Below are 24,944 nucleotides of genomic sequence, written 5' to 3' on the forward strand. Positions count from 1 at the left end.
CATATTGTACGCTTTTTATTTTTTATATTTTCCCCCAACTGGTTTGTTTGTTTTTCAATTGAATTGTGCAGGTTATACGTCAAATTAAAGGTGGGAAAAGTTTTGAAATGATTTATTGTGGTCTCATTGTTTTATATCACAAAAACCTGGCATTTTAACAGGGGTGTGTAAACTTTTTATATCCACTGTATATATACTAACTGTCAGTTTATGCTACCTCAGAGCAATGGAAAAGCTGGTTTTGCTGAAAAAAAAACCCAGTGTAGCATAACATCAGGCTTGATATATTTAGTATATGGGGGGGACACAACTCCCCTGACCAGAATGCAGGGAATGCAGACCTTTTCAAAATATTTAATGCTTTTGTTAAAATTACTTCCTGTATTTTCTGTATTACTTTGAATAGTCATTTTTTTATTTAATTATTTTCTATTGTGTGGATTTGACTCTGGATTAATTTTGTAAGTTATTTATGTCTCAGGTACTCATGTCCACACACACACACACGTAGTTATATTACTATATAATAAAAAATTGAAGTGTGTGTGTGTGTGGTTTTGTGTGTGTGTGTGTGTGTGTGTGTGTGTGTGTGTGTGTGTGTGTGTGTGTGTGTGTGTGTGTGTGTGTGTGTGTGTGTGCTATAAATTCAATGTTCACCACACTGGCAGAATGAGTTGTGATACTGAGATCAAATCTACTGAGATATATGGGGGAGGGTATTCTATAAATTCTAACTATTGGGAGAAGAAAAAAAGAGACAGAGACTTGGGTTACTACTATTAAAATTCTGTTTGTAGAAGGTCACAGCATTTAAAAAATATGGACATTACAAAAGCATACAAAGTGCAATTTAAAATGAAGTTAACTTATTCAGAATTATGCAGCTCTACTTCGGGATGTACGGAATGATGAAATAGTTCAATTCCTGCTGGGCTATGCAAGGCATGGTTACAGCTGACATGGTACTTGCTCTTCCATAAGAGTGTTGGTCTGAAACAACGTCGAGTTGACAGGTGCAGGCCAATCTGAAAAAAAAAATAATAATAATTAGCTTTGATTGTTGGTGATCAGTACCTGATCAGCAAATGACCTTCCAATTCTTATAAGGAAATATAAATGAAAATTCACTCCTCAGTTATGACTTTGGTATGCTGTCTTTGTGACCTCAGCTACAGATATTGCATAAGTGTGACACTAGAAAATGACAGATTTTCCATCTAGTTTACATCTTCATACTGGTAACACTATGGGATCCACAATAAGTTCTTAGAAAATAAAGCACCCCTCCAAACAATCCACCTGATAAAACCTGATAAAAACTTCCTGAAAACATATCTACCAAGAGAAAAGGGTAGGAAAAAAATTTTTTTCTGCAGGGCAAGTTCCTCCTGCACCTCCTATATAGGGGATTTTGCCCCCTCTTCCTGTAAGTACTAACTCCACAATCACCAAAATATCAGGGGAACGAAAAAATCACTCACCAAGGGTGAAACGTGAATCACACAACCACAATCCTTGCTATGTGCAGAAGATATTCTGATAGCTGGATTTCAGGGACTTCTCTTCTGGCAGTATTCTTGCAGTCATTTATACTTTGACCTCATGTTGGTATTCCAACACAGTATTGCTTCTGTTTGGGTCATCAGAACTGTGTACAGTGTTCCTGCTCTGACCTGACCATTGACCAGTAGAGGGGTAAGATTACCCCTCTACTCCTTCAACTGATTATTCTCGGGATGCATCCCGGCATCTTGTTTGCACTTACCACAGCCTTCTCACTCAGGGATTGATGGCTTATTACTGTACTGACTGGGACTCTCAAGATTTTCCTTTTGGTTAATGGTGCCTTGTATGTCATCCTCCCTAGCCTATATTAATTTCTGAAATCCTTGTTCCCTTGGAGTAAGGCTTTGTACTTGTAATATTTAACATCTGCCACTTCTAAGCAAACCTAGGTGGTCTTCTGAGGTCCTTCTGAGAGCTCTTCTTCTCCCTCTAACATCATCCACGTAATTCTGGTATCATCCACTAACAGATTGATTGTGTTTTGCATACCTTTGGTGAAATACTAATATCTCAAACAGTATGAGGACCACGAACAAGTGCTTTGAGACTCCATTAGCTCCTTCTCTATTTCCTGACAGTGATTCATTTACCACCACCTGTTTCATTTGCTTTACCAATACTTTCATTCATTATCTTTTTCATATTCTTAGCTGTTTGTAGTCAACAAATTCATGTTTTTTTGCAAAGGCTAGTGTGTATCACATCCTCGGAGTTTCCACTGTCCAGTTCCAGGGTTATCCACTCATAAAACTGGATAAGAATGTATTTACAGGTAAAGATCCTTATAACCCAAGGTTGTATAGACCAATTCCGTTCTTAAACCATAACTATAAGACTTTTCTGCTGATTTTAGCTGAAAGAATAGCACAAATTCTTCCAGGCATGATTCAAAGAGACTAAAATGGATTTATAAAAGGGAGACAGACATCTGACATTTTATTGGTCAACTTAATACATGCTGAAGCAGAAAGGACAGGAAAGGCATTGATGATGCTGGGGTTAGACACAAAAATTTTTTGATCAGGTAGGCTGGGACTATTTATGGATGATCCTTAAGAAAATGAGATTCCCTCAGAATGAATTCAACCATTAGAAAATTTATATAGGGGATCCAAGTCAAGAATTAAGATTAATGGGAGGGCAATGCAAACATTAAAATAGGAAGAGGTACCAAACAGAGATGCCCTCTCTTTCCACTTCTGTTTTGCCCTGTATCTAGAGCTCCTGGCCATCAAAATCAGACAAACCACCCTAATGGCATAGCCACAAGCTGTGATCCAATATAAGTTAGCTGTGTTTGCAGATGATGTAATATTTTTTTTCTCATTGACCCAGACAAAGACTTATCTACTTTATTTGAGATTTTGAGGCAATTCCAGGTGGTAGTGGAATATAAGATAAATGGAGATAAGTCTAATGCTATGTGTATAAATTATAAATCCTCATTTCAACTGGTGCAGCAAAATTATGGTGACAGCATAGCATGAGATACCTAAGCATATGGATCATGGGACAAGTACAAGATTCCCCAATGGAAACTTGCAGGAGATACATAATAACATAAAACGTATTATAAAAAGGTGGGAAGTGACTAAAATGGGGATACATCAGAAAATGCAAGCAATTAAAATGTTTGTAGTCCCCTTGAGTCTACATTTCAGGCAATCTTTTATGTGTACACTGGTAGGTGAGAAATGGAAAACTCTTGAAAAGGCTGTAGCCAAATTCCTTTGAGAAGGAAAGAAACCCAGGGTAGAATGGAAGATAATGAAGTCTCCATCAGAAGAAGTGGGGTTGGAATTCCTCAGTCTAGAAGATTATCATCTACCTATCTAATTACGGATAATATGGAAAATACTTCGAGTAGACACGATTCCCAATTAGAAATACTTATTCCCATCTAAGATGCATTTTATAACATAAGATCAAACGGAGAATCTCACCCTGGTGGCTATTTATGTTAAGACTCTCTGGGTTAAGTAAACCAGTTTTTCAAAATAGATATTAACATATTGAAAAACTAGCACTTAGGAAATAGGCCTATCAAATATTGGAAACAACCTAAGCAGGGGAACGAGAAGTGACAGTTGAGGTATATTATTGATGCCTATAAGATTAAGAAAAAGGACTGGATGGAATACTGAGAGGTATTATTAATACTGAAAAAATATGACGTAGGACTTATAAAGTAGGAAAGTCCCCCTTAATTTAATTTTTTTTAGTAGCTAAAGCTGCTGAACCCATCAAAGTTATACTTATTAGTAAAATGTATAAGGCACTAGGTATGACTAACAGTGGTAAATGCAAAGAAAAATATTTAAATGGGGAAAGTATCTTGAAACAAAATGGTTATGTGACAAATGGCTTGAGATATGTACAAACCCAAAAAGAGTAACAAAAGCAAGAACATTCTAAATATTTGGCTGGAAATGTCTCTGCAAGTATTTTTACACACCACATAGATTACTAGCGATTTTTCCTAATGTTGAGCAAAAATGCTGGAGATATCAGCAGTCAGCAACAGAGCCGTGGAAACACGTTTTGAGACTGTGAAAGGCTACAAGAGTTTCATAGCATGTTACATCAAAAAATATAAAAGATTTTTGGGAACATGCATCATATGAGAATGGATGATTACTTATTAAATTATGTAAATGTCTCATCCTAAGCAAAGTATAAACAGGATCTAGTGTACTTATTTTGGTTGGTATCTAAAAAGGGCATTACTAGAAAGTAGAAGCCCACTCTACCTCCTACAATAGAAGGTGTAGTGAAACTGATGGAATGTCTGAAAGACCAGGAGTTAATGTTGATAAAACACAGTAATGGCAAGTATCACAGATGCAAATGGCAGCTGTGTGGTCAGTGTTATAACAACTGGCAGTGAGAAACAACTCCATGAAATTAGATTAAAGGGACCATGCCACGTAAGAGGAATTGGTATCTCCATACCTCTCAACTTCTTAGAGCAAGAAATCTGGACAAAGCCATAAATAAAAGTGGGACAAAGGCCAAAAATAGGGACAAGTTTTAAATATTGCTCTTACAAACTTACAAAGCTGATAGAACAGGTTTTGCATTAGCATAAAATGCATTAGCATAAAATTTCTGAAGGATATGAAGTCTGAAACTCAAATACATGTCATTATTTTCTAACTTTAATCTTTAATGATTTACCACTAATTTGCCAGAAAACCACAATTTTATGAAAAAAATGGATCAAAAATATGACACCAAAATCTGGACATTCTGCAAAAACCTGTACAGTTGAGAGGTATGGGTATCTCTTTCCTACATTACTACTTTATTTTTCAGATCTGTTTGGTGGAGGAAAAATCCTTTTAATGTACTTTCATCATATGTTTTGTCTTTTCTTCCTTGTTCTGTAATGTGTGGTCTTGAATTTAATCTTCTTCATTTAAATAAATGATAACCCCACTTTACACTGAGTTAGTTAAGAGCCAATTGCCAGAGGACCGTTGACGTTCTGTATTGCACTTCTTAAACTGATAAGTGACTCAGCTGCTAATAAAGCTGCATTTTTTTCTTTAAAAAAGAAAGAAAGAATAGATTGACAGTATCTGCTGGCTATGAATACATGCTGGCATTCATCCTGGAGGTTGCAGGCCTGTAAGGCTCCCACTACTGTTTCCTTCATTATTTTCTTCATAGATTTATCTGCTAATGGACTAGGGCTGGCAGCGTAATTACCCATAACTGGTCTAGCTTGTGCACTGTTGAATGGAGCGCAGTGACCACATTCTAGTCCCTTGGCTCCTCTCAACTGTCATGGGATCAGCTGAAGAGTGCTTTGAGAAGAGCTGAGAGCAACCCCATGAGATTCTTCAGAATTACTGGAGGTATGCCATCTAAGTCTTGTATCTTATCTTCTGTCACCTTTACCATCACCTTTCTATGGTCTCCCTTTCTAGTCTACTGCCTGTTATCATTCCCAATGGACATTTTATTCATACCAACCCATTCTGGCATCTGATCTGTGCCTTATATTTACTGTAGTCCCTTTCCTGCTTGTTGAGCCTAGTTAATTCTCTAGATTTGATATTGCTTTCTCTCCTTTAAATGCTTTCATTGTAGCTTCCTCAAGCTCCTTCTTCCTTCTTTAATCTGTAACAGGCTTTCATCTTTCCTCTCTGTACTTATCTTTCTGCTAAACCACATTGGGTTTCACTTTTCTATCTTTCTTCATACTCGGACTCATTTCTTATGCTTTAAGAATACTTGCCTCAGCCTTATCCTGGAGTAAGTTGGTTCCATCATTTAGCAACCAACTGCTCATCTGCTGTTCAAACAGCCCTTCTATCTTAGTGTGGTCAGATGTCATTTAATCCCAACCCTTGGCTTTACTCTATTGCTAGGTGTAGATATTTAAAGATGCTTTTACACCTAGGTGTTCATCATGTTGATTACTGCTGTAGTAGCCTTAGCTATATGGTCATATCCTGACAGTGGTTTAACAGATAGCCAGCTTTAAAGCTTCAGGGCACCTTCCATGCACCCAAACCATCAGTCAGCTTGAGCTGAGCTGAATAAAAAGACAGGTTTTGTGCCAAACCCTTCAAAGCTTTTCTGCAGTTGAAGAGAGCACTCATTTGCAGGTTTTTGAGGATCAGTGGTCAGCTTATGCTGTTCCTTTGCTATTCCCTTTGAGGAAAGAACTTCCACATTAAAAAATAAATGTTTGTTTTATTATACTTTCCTGTTTAGGTGTTTAAGAATGTTATTTTTAAGACAGGAGTTTGTTTTAATGAATTGTAATAAAACTTAACAGTACTTTTAAAGCAGAGTGCACTTTTTCTGTCAGTTTAAAAGTTGTTTAAAATTGAAAAACATTTTTCTGTGGAGAAATTGTGCTTATCTTACTTTTTGGGGATGGCAAAGTATTTTAATAAAGTCCCTTCCACTGCGTTAAGACTTTAAATCTTTGCTGGCTTTTTCTGCTTCTTTTCCCTGGGAAAAAAGACCATTTGTGGCTTGACCATTGAACAAACTACTGGTCTCACAATCCTTCTTCCAGGCCACAAAAAAAAAGTTAAGCAAACAGATTTTGCCACTCCAGCATGCTAGCAGTTTGTCTCAGCCCCAGGTGGGTGACTCTGCTGTGGCCATACCTTGTTCCTCTGACTACTCATCTTTTACCCTGGATCCCTCTGTATAACACCTACAGCCACTGTGGACTGGGGGTTAGCCATGCCCTCTGTAGCTGTTGGGGTACCCTTAATGGGCAAGGGAGAGCCACTAGTCAGTCCTGGGAGAACGAATTGGGAAGACTTCTCTGTTTGGTTAGAATATTATTTCCATTCATAGGAAAGTTACTGTTGTCATTAATAACAATGTCGGCTCCATTTTTCCTGTCAAAAAGAAACAGAAAACTAAACGTATCTACTTTTCCTCCAGATTTCCTTAGGAGTAATTTACTGAGCCTGGCTCAGAGTTTAATTCAGGCTGTTGTTGCTTCTTATAAAGTGGTTTCTGGTAAAATGGAGAGAGACTTCTATTTCTTGAAGAAAGTCAAGATTCTGAATCAGGGGTTGGAAGGAACAAATACAGGGATTTTTTTCCTCAGTTTTCTGATTTAGACTCAGTAGAGAGCTCAGTTTCTGATTCTCTCTGGGGGGGGGGGGGTCTCTTTTTTTGTAATATTTCCAGAATGTGCTAGTATTTCAATGGGAGAACACTCAGTTTTTTCAGTCCCTCAGAAAATACCGAGCTGTTACAGAAGGAATTTCCAGAACCTTCGCCCATTCCTACATTTCTGTCAGATCTTGAGGATGTGTGTATCCCTGCCTGTTGCCCCTAAAAAGGCAGTCATATGTAATAAGTTCCTCAATCTTTTAAGATTTTATACTGTCTTCCTAAATGGGAGAACACTCAGTTTTTTCAGTCCCTCAGAAAATACCGAGCTGTTACAGAAGGAATTTCCAGAACCTTTGCCCATTCCTACATTCTGTCAGATCTTGAGGATGTGTGTATCCCTGCCTGTTGCCCCTAAAAAGGCAGTCATATGTAATAAGTTCCTCAATCTTTTAAGATTTGATACTGTCTTCCTAAACCTGACCCAACAGCTATAGCTGTAGTTAATCCTTCTGCTGCTAAACATTTGGTTGATTCTAATCCTACTCTTTCTGATAAGGAAGGAAATGGTATTGATATGTATTAGAAAATTGTACGTTTCTGTAACTTTGATTTTTAGAATTTTTAATTCAGACTTTGTATGTTAAAGTTTATTCTAATTGTGAACGTATGAGGAATATTTTGTCTGTAGTTTCTTCATGTGAGGAAAAATCTGCTTTAAATAATTTAGTTTCTTCTATTTTACAAGTCACCACTCCTTGTTTACAGTGTGTGTATGACTCGGTTGATGCTTCTTCCTGGGCTATGGCCACTGGTACTGTTTTGAGGAAGTTTTCCTGTTTGCATTCTCAGAACATCCCAGATGATGTAAAAAATAAGATTTAAAATTCTACTTTGGATAAACATTTATAAAAAATGTGTTTTTCTGGCAAATTAGAGGCAGATCATTAAAGTTAAAAAAATAATGACAGAGATTTGAGTTTCAGACTTCATACAATTCAGAAAATTCATGCTAATGTAAAACCTGTTATTCTGTTAACTTTATAAGTTTGTAAGAGCAATATTTAAAAATTGCCCCTATTTTTGGGCCTTTGCCCCACTTTTTTTTGCCTTTGTCCAGATTTCTAGGTCTAAGAGGTTGAGAGATATAACCAGAGGCTGTATGTTCAAGTCCCAAATGCCCAGCATCAGAACTCTAAAGTACCAGAAAACTGAAAATCCAGAATACTAAATGCAAAAAGATCAAATTATCTTAACACTTTTGGAATAAAATGCAAATTCAATATTTGCTGTGCACAGACTCAAAACATATACAAAGCAGCTACATGCTGCATCTAGTGATGTAAGTTTAATGTTGCTATATTATCTCGTGCTGGAGACTAGTGTCTGTATACATCTCTTTATTTGATATCTCATTCTGAGGTTGCACACCCTCAGAGATTAGTGCAAGACATGATGATATGTGCATAGTGCAAAATCTTCATTCTTTCTTTGACAACATTTAGGTGCTAATATGGAATAATTAAATACAAGGGTGTGTTGGGGGGTGCAGCAGGGTTTGCAATAAATAATAATAGTATATTCTGTGTCTTCTATATGAGCTACAATATTGTCTGTTTCAGCAAATGCGCAGTCCATTTTTTTTGTAGTGCCTGTACTTTTCTAATGCCTGTGTGTTTCCTAACAGTCTACATGTTAAAAAGTAAACTGAACAGGATTCAAAGTATTACATGTAGTATATTAAATTATGTTTTAAATATGAAGGCATTATAGACATATTTATTACATTACTATCCATAAATACTTTTTCACTCATTTTATCTTAATATGGTAAGCTGCTACTCCACACTTGCAATGTTTTACCATGTCCTGTAACACTCAGACAAATATACTTTTGTTTCTTTTTTTCTGATTTTGGGCATTGTGCATTCTGGCATATGATCTTCAGTCATATGTTGTAACAATATATAGTTTTTATAGAGGTCTACAGCCATGGATAAGAATGTTTTTTTAAGATGAAGTAAAAAGATTTCAAAACATTTTTTCTTGAGTAAGACAATACCCTAACCTTACAAAAGTAAATAAAACTTAAACGATTCTGGTAGATAGAAAAGAAAAGTTGTTCAGGCATCCATGGACAGTCTTACAGCTACACTTGATTCCAAAAGAATTGGAGAATTCACTAACCCAGGTCTATAGCACTTATAAATTGGTAGACCATGCCTATAATTACAGGTGTGCCCTAGTGGTGTAACCCAACCAATACGGCACCATATTTTGACAACCGCAATATAAAAAGGATGTAGGCATTCATAGTCTAAAGTCAAACATCTGCATTTTTGATAGACATGCAGTACTCTGTTTATAAGTTATTACTAGGCACCTTGGATACTTTATCTTAGTTTTATGTCCCATGTTATTCCACCCAACATGCAAAAATACAGAGGAGGACATTGCAGAAACTTTTATATTCTTATATGCCAGCACTGTTAACTGCAGCAATTGTGTTTTGCTCTCTCTGTTTTTTTTCAGTGTTATACAATCCCCTGTCCCATCTACTCAATGTGTTATAGAGCATGGTCATACATAATATGGTGTTCACATTTTCCACTGACTCCATTCCACCATAGCGATTTATCCAGCACATACTCTCTGGCTATCACTACTTATAGTGGTCAGTGCTATGTGAGCAGTTATGCATGAAATGCTAGATGACAAGCCACTGCTGTGCCCTAAGTGATACACACAGAAGTTGACTGCCTCCTGTTTTCCAGTTAACAAACCACGTAATCACTCCCATATTCTTACATGCTTATTACTTCTGGAATCCACTGTGATGTGTGTATTCTTCAATCTTTGTTAGGTGCACCCTTCCTCTTGCTTAAACTTACTCAAACTAACTTTATTCACTGAGAAATAACATGATTCATTAACACAGAATGTTCTAGAACCCCATTTTCAGTAATGCAAACTGCAGGTGTGGAAGAAGCCATCACAGGTAGTATTCCAAGGAGCATTGACTGCCTTTGCTGTCCTCTGCTGTACTCTATTTCAGGGCATGCTTTTTGGAACTTATCACTGTAGCATACATGCCACAACACCTTTCATACAATGTAAAATTGTACAGACTGCAGCAGAGGACTTCTGTAGCTCTGCCCTTTTCTTTTGCACTCTGGATAAAGGGTTTAGAAAATTAGTATGTTAAAAGTTACAAAGAAATCCAGGATGATTTTTATGGTCAAGTATATATTCTGAAGTTAAAACATGAGAAGGTAAGACTGGACAAGACATTACATTTTAAAACTAAGATATAAAAATGTGATTGCACAAAAAAGTATCCAAGTTTACTTTACCTGAGAAACCTTTTAATGTGAAGTTGTTAAATCTCGCCGTTTATTCTCACTGATGAGTTCGGAGCCGAGGACACGGCTGATAGCAAAGCTCAAGGTTTAGCAATAGCTCGAGACCAAGCCCTTATCCCATGATGCACTGCTGGAATTACCTCAGATCTAGTTTGCCACGGCACGGATCTCTTGGTTTCAGCGTTGCTCGAGACTGTTTTCATCTATTAGCAAGTTTTTACAAACTTTTTTCTATTTTCTTATAGTGTTAGTTTGGTGCTACCTTAGTGTGATTTAGACTGTTAGCCCCTTCCTTATTAACTGTTGTTCTGGCAGTTTTTGGCCTTGGCCTTTAGTGGATAGTTGTGATATAATTTATTAGATAGTTTTATATATATATATATATATATATATATATATATATATATATATATATATATATATATAGTGTGTTAAAACTGTTTCATATTTGCTATTAGTTGTGATAGAGTTTAAGCATTAGCATAATTATATCTGAAGTTAAAGAAAAATCTAAGTCTGGCTTCAAGAAATGTCCAGACTGTGGACAAAAGATGTCAGTCACTGATGGGCACGTTCAGTGTGTATACTGTTTGGGTGCAAAGCACCTACAAGAATCTTGTAGTATTTGTCATTCCTTCTCTTCTAGAGTGCTGTTAGAAAGGAAGAGAAAATTGGTGGATCAGAGCTTGCTTAAGCATCCCTTCTTTGAAGCTTTGAGTGACCAGGATGGTGCCAGCAAATCATCTAAGTCTTCAAAATCTTCTGCGGATTCCAGGGAATTTAAGAAGGCTAAGAAAGTGGACAATTCAGGACCATCAGTTCCATTGACCTTGGAGCCGAGTGTGCCTTCCTGTCGGAGCCAGCTCACAGCCATGGAGCCGGTCTCTGAGACTCCTTCATCTCCTTTGCTTCAAATGGCACCATCTGTGCATTCATCAAAGTCTTCTGTCAGCCTCTCTGATCTGGATATGGACCGTTTGATGCAGAAGCTCTTAAGAGCACCAGGCCTTGCCCAATTGTTGTTGGCTCCGACACTCCAGTTGGAGCCGAAGACCATCACCCTGGACTTGACTGCTCCTCCTTTGAGCTGTACCAGACCTTCGGAGCTGGAGGAGGTCAACCTGATGTTTGTTGATCCTGTGGAGCCAAGACCTGTCCCAGTATCTTCGGTTCCATCCACTTGGATGTCCACGGTGCCGACCGGTGACTCTAGGAGCCAACATTCTCCTGTCGGGTCCATTGAGGGTAATCGTACCGACTTGTCGGTGCCAACTCTTCCTCTCGGGGCTTTGGCTCCTACCTTGGGTCCGTCTACTCCTCATCAGAGCCGTGGTGCTTTCAAAGCTATGAGGAGAGCCATGTCTCCAAGGATATCTTCAACATCAGGTCCGGCTTCCTCCTCCCCTCAAGTGCCTGTGTCTGCTTCTGTTTCCATTGGCCAACCCAAGCATATAGATCCTGAGCCTCAGGTAGCCCCACAGGGTGCCCCTTGCTCTTCTGAGACCTCTCCAGAGGTTCCCGCTGAGGAGGTCCCCAGGAAGAGGTTGTGTTAGAGAAGACACTAAATTTGGACTCTCCACAGGCGTCTTTGACATCTGACACTGACTTGGATGAGTCAGAAGGGTCCCCTCGATCCCCCTCTGAGGATATCTCCTTTGCGGAGATACTAGAGCTCCTTAGGCAGAGGGGTGATTGGCAGTCCAAAAGCCCTACCGAGGATGAGTCAGTGCTTCTGAAGGCTTTCGGGTCTCAACCTTCCACCTCTTGGGAGTCTCCACCTTACAACAAGCTCATGGATCTGATCTCTCGTAGGGTGTGGGAGTCACCAAAGTTCATGGAACCTGTCCCTCGGAGGCCGAATAAGTTCATCTCCACCCCCATGGATAAACCTTTATTGACTAAGGGAGTGCCTGTTGATGCCATGGTGGTGGTGGCGGCCACCAAGAAGGAAATGTCTGAGACTTCCTCATCTATCCATCCTCCTAACAGAGATTCTAGGATCATGGATAGATATGGGAAACGCATGTATAGTTCAGCGACTTTTTCTTCGATCACTGAACTATTTAACCCACTTCACCAGACTCCAAAGAGATCTCCTGAAAGAGCTAGGAGATACTCTTCAGAGTACGGTAGCTGCAGGGGTTTCTGATAAAGTTACCAACCAGCTCGCTACTCGATTATGAACTCGTCCATGCATCTCATATCTTACACAGCTGATGGTTCGAGTAGGACCGCAAGTTCAGGCATTGTTCTACATAGACATGCCTGGATGCATCTCTGTTCCTTTGCAGAGCCTTTCAAGTCTTCATTTATCAACACCCCATTTGATGGCTCATCCTTATTTGGGCCCAAGTTCAAGGAAACTTTGACCAGGTGTGAGCAGGAAGGAAAGACTCTGTCTGCCATTGCAGTCTGCTTTTCTAACCCTACTCGGCCTTATCCTAAAGGCCCTAGGGGCAGAAAGATGTGGTTCTGAAAAGCCCAAGGAGCCTTTCAGGACACACGTGGCAAAACCCCCTCTAGAGGCAGAGGAGGGGATTATAATGGAAGATTCCTCCCGCCGTGGCAGAGGGGGTCCGCAACAGCAGGGTGACAGAGGTCAATTCTCTGGTCAGCCGTACCAGCGCTCCTGAAAGGAGGCCCAGCTGTCCTGCACTGGAGGCAGTCGGGGTCGCTTGTCTTTATACCCAGAAGCCTGGCTAGACATAACATCTGATACCTGGGTACAAAGCATCATCTCCAGAGGGTATTTCATACCCTTCTCTTTCCCCCCTATTCCTGTCAAGAGAATCCCGGATGTTCCACCCAGTCTCAGGGAACAAGCAACTATAGAGGTCCACAAGTTGCTAGAAAAAAAGAGTCATCCAGCCAGTCCCAGCAGACCAAACAGGATTCAGAACTTACTCAAGATTCTTTTTGGTTCCAAAGAAAACATGGGATTGGAGACCTATCTTGGACCTCAGCAGACTCAACCAATTTGTAAAGAAAGAGAAGTTCCGAATGGACATGCTTCAGTCCATACTTCCCTTTTTAGGGAAAGGTGATTGGATGCGCTCCCTCAATCTCAAGGATGTATACTACCACATAAAGATGGACAGACACTCCAGAGATCACCTGCATTTCCGGCTGGGAGCCAATCACTATCAGTTTTGAGCCCTGCCCTTTGGTCTCACTACAGCCCCCAGAGTTTTCACCAAATGCATGGCAGTAGTCACGGCTTCCCTGAGGCGTCTAGGATTCCAGGTGTTTCCATTCCTAGACGATTGGCTCCTTACCTCCACCACCAGGCATCAACTGATTCCGGCAACTGAATCCACTCTGACACTCTGCAACCAATTAGGCATTACGGTCAACTTCGAAAATTCTGTCTTGTTGCCATCACAGCATTTCGTCTTTATAGGAATAGAGTTAGATACCTCAACCACCACTCTATGTCTTCCAGCCAAAAGGGTCTCACTGCTTCGCCATCACATCACCTCATTGGTGTCAAAGAACAGAGCTCCAGCCGCAGAGGTCTTGAAAGTATTAGGTTTGATGGTGGCAGCAATATTAGCCATTCCTCTCACAAGGCTGCATATGCGAATTCTTCAATGGCTTCTGTTCACCCAATGGTCTTACCAGGAATTGCCAATGAACCATATGATCCTCATCACAAACTCATGCAAGAGGGACCTTTAGTGGTGGTTGACATCTCTTCATATCACAATGGGATGACCCTTCGTGCCCCCCTCGTAGCCACTGTGACCACAAACGCTTCCCTGGGGGGGGGGCATTTTCAGGGAAAGACTGCCCAAGGCACATGGATGGATCAAGAGTCACATCTGCATATCAGTGTTCTAGAGATGAGAGCAGTACTTCTGGCATTGCAGTATTTTCAGGACTCTCTTCCTCTAGGGATGATTGCAATTCCAACAGACAACATGTTAGTGGCCTGGTACTTGAACAAACAGGGCAGAACCAAGTCTTACCCCCTTTGTCGGGAAGCCCTCAGAGTATGGCAATGGGCTGTGTCATCCCAGTGTTTTCTGTTAGCAAAGCACATCCTGGGGAAATCCAACGTGATAGCGGACAAGCTGAGCAGGGCAATTTTGTTGCCTCACGAGTGGTCTCTCAACCAAGACATTGCGGACAGGATTTTCCGCAAATGGGGCCAGCCTTGCTGCAACCTTTTTGCCAGTCATATCAATACCAAATGCAGAAGCTACTTTGCCCTGATACTACCTCCGGGACATCCACTGAAAGACGCACTCGTACACGATTGGCCTCCAGGTCTCCTATACGCATTTCCTCCAATCCCACTGATACCCAGATTTTTACAGAAAGCGAAGTCGCTGGGAAGGACTGTCATTCTTATAGCCCCCCATTGGCCTCAACAGATTTGGTTTCCCTTTCTACACCATCACCTGCTGGAGGATCCATGGATCCTGGACCCAGTTCCAGATCTGCTGACACACACCCGTCAGGGGACCTTCATCCTTCATTGCAGTCACTGAAGCTAACTGCTTGGCTGATTCAGTTCCCCACATAGCCAGGCTTCATTCCCTGTCATACGACACAAGACAAATTCTATTGTCTTCCCATAAGCCTTCCACCAGAAAATTATATCGCAGTAAGTGGAAGAGGTTCTCCATTTGGGCCGGCAAACAAAACATTGATCCTTTTCAAGCTCCATTGCCGTCCATTCTAGATTTTTTTACTATACTTTTTAAGGAGGGAGCAGTGGCTGCTACAGTTTGGGTTCAGTTAGCTGCTATATCCAATTTCCATCTTGGAATTGATGGTTTAAATATTATGGTCCATAAGTTATCTAAGGCTTTTCTCAAAGGTACTTTTCACATGAGTCCCCCATTGAAATCTCCTTATTCTCCTTGGAGTTTGAATTTTATGCTATCATAAATAATTTTTTCCCCCTTTGAACCAGCATCATCTTGTGATCTTAGATTTCTGTCCTGGACAACTATTTTTCTAGTGGTCATTACTTCTGCCTGTAGAATGTCAGAACTTCAAGCATTATCTATCAGACCTCCTTATATGATTTTCCATGCTGATAGAGTATCTCTCAGAACAAACCGCTCCTTTTTGCCTAAAGTCTGTTCTGAGTCTAATATCATTCAGGTCATTGAGTTGCCAGTCTTCTTTCCCAACCATTCCAACAAAATAGAATACATGCTGCACAAACTTGACGTGCACAGACAAAGGAATGGCATCTAAGTCCAAGGAGGTTATTGTTCCACTGTTTTCAGCACTTGTCAGACTTATCATTGAATACAGTGTCCTCTTTGGTATGTACCTAACCAAGCACATTCAACAATTGTAATGTCCAAAGAAGTTCTTCACTAAAAGAATACAGGGTGTAAATAGCATGTCCTATGTAGACCACCTCAAATATTTAACCCTGTATTCTGTCTCCTACAGGCTGTTGAGGGAAGACATATGCCTAGTGTACAAGACATGTTTTTACCCCACTTTGATAAGGCTCCTTCATTCTAAAGACTTAAACCTTGTCTGTGATATAAATAGGACCTGTTGTAGAGATACTTATGCATTCCAGAGACTACCCTCTCTCTGTAACAGACTCCCCATCCATGTTAACAGAGTTCCACCCTAACCCAATTCAAGTTTAACATGGACAACTGGATGGAGAACCAGAAATTCACCCTTGGTTTGGCACCTATGTCACTAATGGACACAGGTAGCTTGTAAATGTTTTGTCTCCCAAGTCCCTGTTGTAAATGCTTTTCATCACCCAGGCCCCTGCTTACACTGCTAAGAGTACCAGAACTTGTCAGGGATTTGGGATGCATGACTAAGCTTAAAAAAGCCCCAGTGGTTCTTAGACTAGTACACACCTAGGAACATATGAACCTGTGAATGAAATACTTGTGATCTACCAGTCTTTTAACATAGAAGCAACTTTGACATCAAATTACCTCCACAGAAGATCTGTGAAATTACAAATTTACTTTGTAACACTTGCTATAAAATTGCAAGAAGGACCCAACCAAGCTAGAGTATATTAACGTATATTTCCTGTAGTAGAGGCACGTGGGATATATGCAAATGAACCATTACAAACACAACAGTGTTTCAACTACATGGCTTCTTAAAGCCCATGACTTCTTTACTTTTTAAGTCTTTATGGATACATTCAGGCCAGTACAGCCAAATCCCAGTAGCTGTAGACATGCATGTTTTGGCCTTTTTTTCCCTTTTTTTTTATCTCATCAGTACAGACTAAGTAGACTGTTTGGCTATACTTTAGAAACACAGAACTTAAAATCAAGTCTGGTATCCATAAACATTAGGATGCCTGCAAAATATCGCAAATAACATCCAAACCAAAGAGTAAGAAGGTCACACAGACAAGCCATTCAATAAAAACTGAAAGAAAGACCCAGGCAAACTGTGTGTGTAATACTTGTAACCTAGGCCCATATGTTATGTTTCAGCTACATGGCTTCTGAATATCCATGACTTTTTACATCTTTATGAGTATATTCAGGCCAATAAAGCCAAACCCTACTAGTGGTAGACCTGGACGTTTTGGCCTTTTTACCTCCTCAGTATTGCGTAAGTGGATTTGTGGCTATATTTTAAAAACACAGAGCACAAAATCAAGCTTGAGGTCCATAAACATTAAGGTACCTGGAAAATATCTCAAATAACATCCTAACCAAATAGAAAATAGGTCACACAAACAAACCATTCAGTAAAAACAGCAAGAAAGTCCCATCAAAGCTAGCATCTTCACAGCGTAGTACATTAAACTTCCTGTAATGGAAGCCCATGGTGTGTGTATGTATATATATATATATATATATATATATATATATATATATATATATATATATATATATATATAAATAATCCCTTAAGGATATAACAGTGTTTCAGCTGCATGGCTTCTAAATGCCCATGACATTTTACTTTTTAAGTCTTTACAAGTACATTCAGGCCAGTAAAGTCAAACCATACTAGCTGTAGACATGCATGGTTTGGTCTTTTTACCTTGTCAGTACAGTATAAGTGGATTGTTTGGCTATAGTTTATAAATAGAGAGCTTAAAATCAAGTCTGATGTCCATAAACATTAGGGTATGTGCAAAATATCCCAAATAACATCTGAACCAAAAGGTATAAAGGTCACCTAGACAAACCATTCAGTAATATGCTTGGATGGAATCACCTGTGATATCACATTTTGTAGCCATACTAACTCATATGGTGTTACATATTTACTAATTTTTTACAAGCCTAGTAATGGTTATATCATCATAAGTTAGTTTATTAGCTCAGTTGTGTCTTTAATAAGTTTAATCATATTTAATTCACTTGTTTAGAACTGGTCCAATTTACAAGTAATGTCTTGATAATAGAATATTTTCTTAGGTTCATAGGTAGGTTTATAGGTAGGTACTAGGCTATTGGCCCTGGGCCTATATACGCCTAGCCAAAAAGGTACCCTGGCTTTTGCCACCCAAGAAAATTATTTTCCTGTGCCCCTGTCGAGCAGAGCCACAGAGGTGATCCCCGGGGTGAATTTCCTATTTCCCATCCAATCATCAAGATTGTTCTTGAAGAGTGCTAATGAGGAGCTTTGTTTGATATAGATAGGTAGTTTATTCTAGAGTATGGGAAGTCTCTGGGACAGGAATCTATACCTCCAGCATGTTCTGTTTATTGTGGTGACAAGGTTTAGGTCCCCAGAGCATGTAGCTTGGAGGGATTGGGATTTCTTTAAGTGGAGCATGTCCAACAGCTCTGGGTTTGATATAGCTTTGTATGTTAGGCAGAGATCGCCTCTGAGTAGGCGATATGCGACAGAGTAAAGCTAGAGTTTTTTTAGATGGTCTGCGTAGGGCATCTGTTTGAGGCCAGTAATCCTCTTTGTGAGGCATTTCTGCACCCTTTCCAGTTGTTGTAGATGTCTTGTGAGGTACATACCAAAAGGGGCGTTGCACTCTATAATGGGTCTAGTAAGTAATGAGTAGAGGGGAACAATGACCTCTTTTTTCTTGGATGAGAAATCCTTTGTGATGAGGTGTGCCATGTAGAAGGATTTCCTGACTACTGTGGCAATGTGATTATCAAAGGAGAGACTACTGTCCACCTGTGTCCCAAGGTCTCATCACATTTTCAGTGTTAAGTTGACTACCATCTATGTGGTAGCTCATGGGTACAGAGTTTTTACCAAAGGGGATGACAGTGCACTTTTTGGGATTGAGTTTGAGGCCATGGCTTTGACACCAGGCATCTGTCTCCGTGAGGCCCTTTTGTAGGATGTCCACATCGTTCACAGTTTCGATTATGGCTCCTAGTTTGCAGTCATCTGCGAACTTCGATAGCCAAAGACCTTCTGTGTTAGCCTGTACTTCAGAAAAGTAGATACCAAACAGGAGAGGACCCAGGACTGAACCCTGTGTACTCCACTTGTCACTGGTCTGAAGTTGGATTTGGAGTTTGCTACTTTCACATTGTGGGTTCTGTCAGTGAGCCAGTTGGCAACCCATCTTGCGACATATGGATTTATACCTAGTTTAGTGAGTTTATCTATAATTCCAGAGTGGGGGATGATGTCAAAAGCCATGGCAAGATCTAGATAGGCTGTGTGAATCACCTTACCCTTGTCTATGGCTTTGGTGACTGCTTCAAAGAAGTTTATCAGGTTTAGGAGACATGATCTGCCTTTTACAAACCTGAACTGGGTGGGATCCAGAGTTTGGAGATTACCAATGTCTTTGTTTATAAGATCCATGATGATACATTCCATGGCCTTGCAGACCAATCTCATTAGGTTAATGGGACGGTAGTTCCCGGGGTCCATGGTGGCTCCCCCTTTGTGGAGTGGGATAACCATCACTGTGCACCATTCAGTGGGCACAACGCCTGAGGTGAGGCTATGATTGAATATGGTGCTTAGGTGGGGTGCCCTTCATTCTGCAGTTCATGTAATAAGCAGCCTGGGATGTTGTCAGGTCCTGTGGATGCTGTTTTCTTGGCTTTGGAGAGTGTGGATTTTACCTGTGCAGCTGTGATTACAGGAACTTTGCATTCTTCCGGTATAGAGATAGGCTCTTTAGGGGATGAGAGGGGGGTAAAGTTAGCACTGAACCTATCTGCTAGGATGTTGGCAATATCAGTTTGTTCTTTATATTTAGTGCCATTGTGCTGTAACTCAGAGCAGATCTGAATGTTGCCATTGAGATTTTTGACATAGCTATAGAATGCTTTGTAGTTGTCTATAGAATCAGTGGTGATTTTGTTTTCGTAATTAGCTTTGGAGGATGTTATGAGGGATCTCTTCTTCTTACTGAGGCTGACCAGGGAGTTCCTCCAATCATGGGATTTTACTCTTTTTTACAACAGTTTCTTTCTTCTGTTGTAGAGTTTGTTTATGGCAGGGGACCACCAGATTGGTTTAATTCTTTTGGAGGATAGCATCTTGGTTCTGTTAGGGATAGCACAATCCATAAACTTGTGTAAGTGCTTATAAAGTGCATTTGTGTTGGGTTCTGCAGTCATACCTCTATTGTCCATCTGCATGGGTGTCATGAAGTTTGCCACTTCTGTCTTAAAAAGCGTGAAGTTGGCTTTGGAGAAATTTTTTACTGTGGTTTCTCTAACGGGGGTGGGGGCGGGATGTGGATGGTCTAGGGTGATTAGCTTGTGGTCGGATCTGACCAACGAGGAATTGACCTCTGGTGTGGAACATTGGTCGCCCATGTTGGTAATGACCAGGTCTAGGTTATTGCTGCCCCTGGTGGGGGTGTGGATAAGTTAATCCAAGGCTTTCGAATTTAGGAATTCCAGAAAACGTTGGGCAAAAGAGTTGGTACATGAGTAGTTTTCCCAGTTAATGGTGGGGTAGTTGAGATCGCCCATTATTAGGGTGTTGGGTTGTACCCTAATATTTTCCAGTGTATCAAGAAATGAGGAGTGGGAATCCTGGGGCATGGTGGGGGATCTGTAGCAAGTTACAATTTGGATTGTGGTCTTGCCCAGAGTTAGTTGCCCTTGGATAATTTCGGATGCATTATGCTGAGCAACTAGCCTGGAGGTGTGGATAACCTTAATGAATATGGACACATCTCCGCCTTTAGTGTTTTGGTCCAGGTTAGGTAGCCGAAAAGTGTGGTATGAATTATAGCCTGGTAATATAGGGGCACTCTCTGGAGCCTTGAACCAGGTCTCTGTCACTGCACAGATGTTGATGTTCTCCATTTTGAGGAGTGCCTCGAGTGAATGCAGTTTGAGGTCTAGACTTCTAGCATTGAGTAGCATTACCCTCAGATTTTGCTTGCTTGTACATGTTAAGGTGGTAAATTTGTCATTTGAACCTTGCCTAAAAAGGCACTATAGGGGTGGCAAGAGCCTTAGCCAGTATCCGGAATCCCAAGGGCGACAAGTGCAGGCCATCTCTGGCAAAGCATCGTGGTCTGTCGATCATGTCATCCCAGTCAGACAGATACTGGATTCCCTTAGAATGATACCAGAAGCTTAGCCAATTGTTGAAGTCAATCATTTTATCTTTGTCCTGTGGTATCATTCTGGGTGATGGCAGGATGCTACTCAGGGCTAGGGTCATACCTGTCTGGGCTACAAGATCGGAGATCTCCTCCATGTCTCTCTTCATGTAGTCCAGGGAGGTGCATCTCAGGTCATTCACACCAACATGGACAATGACAGAGTTATATTTGTACTTATTGTGGAGTGATCTGAGTGTGTGCATTATGTGGCAGATCCTGGCACCAGACAGGCAACTGGCAGTAACTTCCTCCTTGTTTAGCCTGGTGAGTGGAACATCAGTGTGCCTAACTATAGAGTCACCTATGATTAGAGTGTTGGGTACATTGTTATGCCGTATGTGCTGTGGTTGAGTAGTTTGTGGGCTATGTGTCATTTGGATTGTGTTGGGGGTGGAAGTTGCTTACGTTTTTGCTTTGGAGGTCTCGGTTGCTTGAACAGATTTTTATTGATAGCCTCTGCAAATCTAGGTGTGTGTTTCATGTTTCTATGTGTGTGTTTTGGTGGTGTAGGTTTTGAGGGGCTATGTGATGAGTGTGGTGTGGTGCAAGTGTTTACCTTCCCCTCTTGACTGACTAGTCCAGTCTTGGGTGAAGAGAGCTTTGCTTTCAGTTTGGCTATATAAGTGCATCTCTCACACGTTGTAGTGTTGGGTGGTAGGAGGAGAGGTTTTGTCTGTGTACATGAGGAAATTGCTGCATTGCCCCAAGATGCCCAGATTTATCAGGTAGACAGGAGAAAACACCAAGAAACTAAACACGTCCAGGGAGGCAAGGTAAAACTGCTGTGAGAACAATACCACTGAGAACAAATAGCGTATACTATTTTATTAGCCGCTTTCGTACAAAAACTTCTTCAGAATGATAACATTAAAACAACTGACCTCTTAAATACCATATAATAATCATGTGACTAATTAATCAATTAAGACAAAAATTAATACAAATTTAACATAAATCACTTTAAAAACTCCTAAACAGTCTTAACAAATCATTAAAAAAAACTTAATAAAAATGAGAAAAAATAGAATGTCCTGTTTTATTTACATTTAACCTACGCTTGTTCAAAAAACATTTAATATTAATGGTCTCATTGAGTCCAGGGGGGGTATCTGACTTTAATTTTATTTGCCAGTAAGTTTCTCTTTGTAAGAGAAAATTCTTAAAATCCCCTTCCCTCATGTCCTTCCGCCCCACTTCAAGTATGGAAAATAAAAATTTTTTGAAAAATGAACAATTCAGTGAATGTTTAAACAGGGCATTCCTTTCGTCCCTAGACTTAATACTATAAATGTGCTCCCTTATACGAATTCTAAATTCCCTGGTGGTCATCCCGATGTAAAAGGCATCACAAGTGGAACACAGGGCGATGTAAACAACTCCCCTGGTTCCACAATTCACAAAACCTGGGACCTCCTGGGTTCTGTTAAGGGTGCTGACTGGAATATAAGGTCCAGTAAAAATAAAACGACAAAAATTGCAATTATTGCAAGGGTGCATTCCCCTTTTCTGGGTAGCTGGCTTAGGAACACTATTTTGCTGGTTCTCAAAAATTCTTTTTAAATTTAAACCACTCTTTTGAACAAAAACTGGCTTCTCACCCAAAACCTGAAAAATGTCCTTGTTACCTTTGATAATACCCCAATTTCTCCTTATAATATTTTGAATCTCCCTACAATCAGAACTCATTTCCAATGAACAAATCAAATTGGCATCCAACTTATTTACCGTCCCCTTACTACATGCAATGTCCGCCTCATTATTTATGAGATTTAACAATGGAAAATATTTACTTTCCCTTTTGGACCAAATTTCCTTCTTAGTCCGGTCCAGAATAATTACTTCATAACCTCTGTTAATAAATAAAGATGATATGAAGGCAAATTCAGCATCCAAATCAGTATCTTTGGAAGTCATACGGCTCGCCCGTATGAATTGCCCCCTAGGAATGTTATTAGTAATAAATTTGGGGTGACCACTTTTATAGTGTAAATATCCATTGTTAAAAGTTTTTTTACGAAAAATAGAACTATGCATTCGATTTTCTATAAAATCCCATTTTAAAGTAACATCCAAAAAATTCACCGTGGGCCCCTGACATCCTCTGGTAAATTTTAAATAATCAGACAGAGTATTGATTTCCATAAAAAATTGGTCAATGGTGGTACTGTCCCCATCAATGATAAAAAACAAATCGTCCATAAAACGACAAAAAAAGCGGATGTTAAATTTATCCGTCAAGGTGGGCAGAAATTGTTTTTCCCACCAGGCCATAACCAAATTAGCAAATGCTGGGGCTGCTGAAGAACCCATAGCCATGTCTCAAGTCATTCACTCCAACATGGACAATGACAGAGTCATATTTGTACTTGTTGTGGAGTGACATGAGTGCATGAGTTATGTGGTGGATCCTGGCACCCGACAGTCAGCTGACTGTAATGTTCTCCTTGTTTAGCCTGGTGAGTGGAACATCAGTGTGCCTAACTATAGAGTCACCTATGATTAGAGTGTTGGGTACATTGTTATGCCGTATGTGCTGTGGTTGAGTAGTTTGTGGGCTATGTGTCATTTGGATTGTGTTGGGGGTGGAAGTTGCTTACGTTTTTGCTTTGGAGGTCTCGGTTGCTTGAACAGATTTTTATTGATAGCCTCTGCAAATCTAGGTGTGTGTTTCGTGTTTCTATGTGTGTGTTTTGGTGGTGTAGGTTTTGAGGGGCTATGTGATGAGTGTGGTGTGGTGCAAGTGTTTACCTTCCCCTCTTGACTGACTAGTCCAGTCTTGGGTGAAGAGAGCTTTGCTTTCAGTTTGGCTATATAAGTGCATCTCTCACACGTTGTAGTGTTGGGTGGTAGGAGAAGAGGTTTTGTCTGTGTACATGAGGAAATTGCTGCATTGCCCCAAGATGCCCAGATTTATCAGGTAGACAGGAGAAAACACCAAGAGCTGACCCTTAGACATGCCTGGATAGGTGCTTATTTATTAAGTACTAAAATTGTTTTTCTCTAGACAAGTGAGGAAAGTTGAGTGCTGTAGTAATTTGTAGCTTATTTCGTGCTTACAACGAGTTCTGAACAAGTGCTGAGCTCAAAGAAACAGATTTTACTGTTAAAACTAAAAAAACTGACTAGATCTAAGGGAAATTTTGAAGACCAGACTTTATGGCGCCGGGAATAGTTTAACCCTTGCTAAGCGGCGATGCATAAAGTGTATTTTTTTAATATAACAGTAGTAAATGAGCAAACTGATTTAAGCAAATTAACCAATTAACCAATAAAAAGCTAAAAACTGAGCCCCGTTCCAGCAGTCTTCGATCAGACAAGTTCTAACTGCACACTCCTGCCACTAGGGTGCAGGGGAACCTTCTCCAAAAAAAGATGGTCTGGATTAGTGCTCAAGTTATACAAACAAAGCTAGATTCAGCAGGTCTGAATTTAGTCTATGCTACAATTTCAGAAATAAACTGTTCAAATAAGCAGGCACAATAAGCCTTTAACCAGAAACGCCCAGCTCAGAAGGGCAGAATCTACCCTCTCCTCCCACAAGAGTGCAGACCACACCTTCTTAATGTAAAATAACTGGCCCAAAGCCCAAGTGGTTAAACCAGAAGTAATACACTTTTAGAATAACAGACACTAAGCCTTCAATCAGCAACTCCCAACTTAGAAGGATGTAAGCTGCCTGTCCTGCCACAGCGTGCAGACCACAAACCTTCTTAATGTAAAACAACTGGTCTGAAGCCCAAGTGCTTCAACCAAAGGCTTAGGATAACAGTTACAGTTTAATCAGGCTACTAACAAGCAGTAATAAATGCAGCAGAATAAATGCAATTAAGTACTTTTAAGAACAAGCAGCAAAAGCAAAATAAAGTAATAAAGTAGGAAGAAACACAAATACAATAAAT

General features: G+C 40.1%; 1 protein-coding gene across 1 annotated transcript in view; it reads right to left on the reverse strand.

Moving 5' to 3' along the window:
• Positions 1-587: 587 nt before the first annotated feature.
• The window catches only part of LOC122808093, an 87,572-nt gene continuing 63,215 nt past the window's right edge, over positions 588-24,944 (reverse strand). Inside the window, exon 4 of the mRNA XM_044079066.1 lies at positions 588-1,025. Coding sequence (XP_043935001.1) covers positions 867-1,025 — 159 coding nt within the window. The 3' untranslated portion in view covers positions 588-866. The remainder of the gene's footprint in view (positions 1,026-24,944) is intronic.

This window comes from Protopterus annectens, chromosome 8.part0, assembly GCF_019279795.1.
Source record: "Protopterus annectens isolate FY-2018-M chromosome 8.part0, PAN1.0, whole genome shotgun sequence".
In the NCBI taxonomy this organism is placed as follows: Eukaryota; Metazoa; Chordata; order Ceratodontiformes; family Protopteridae; genus Protopterus; species Protopterus annectens.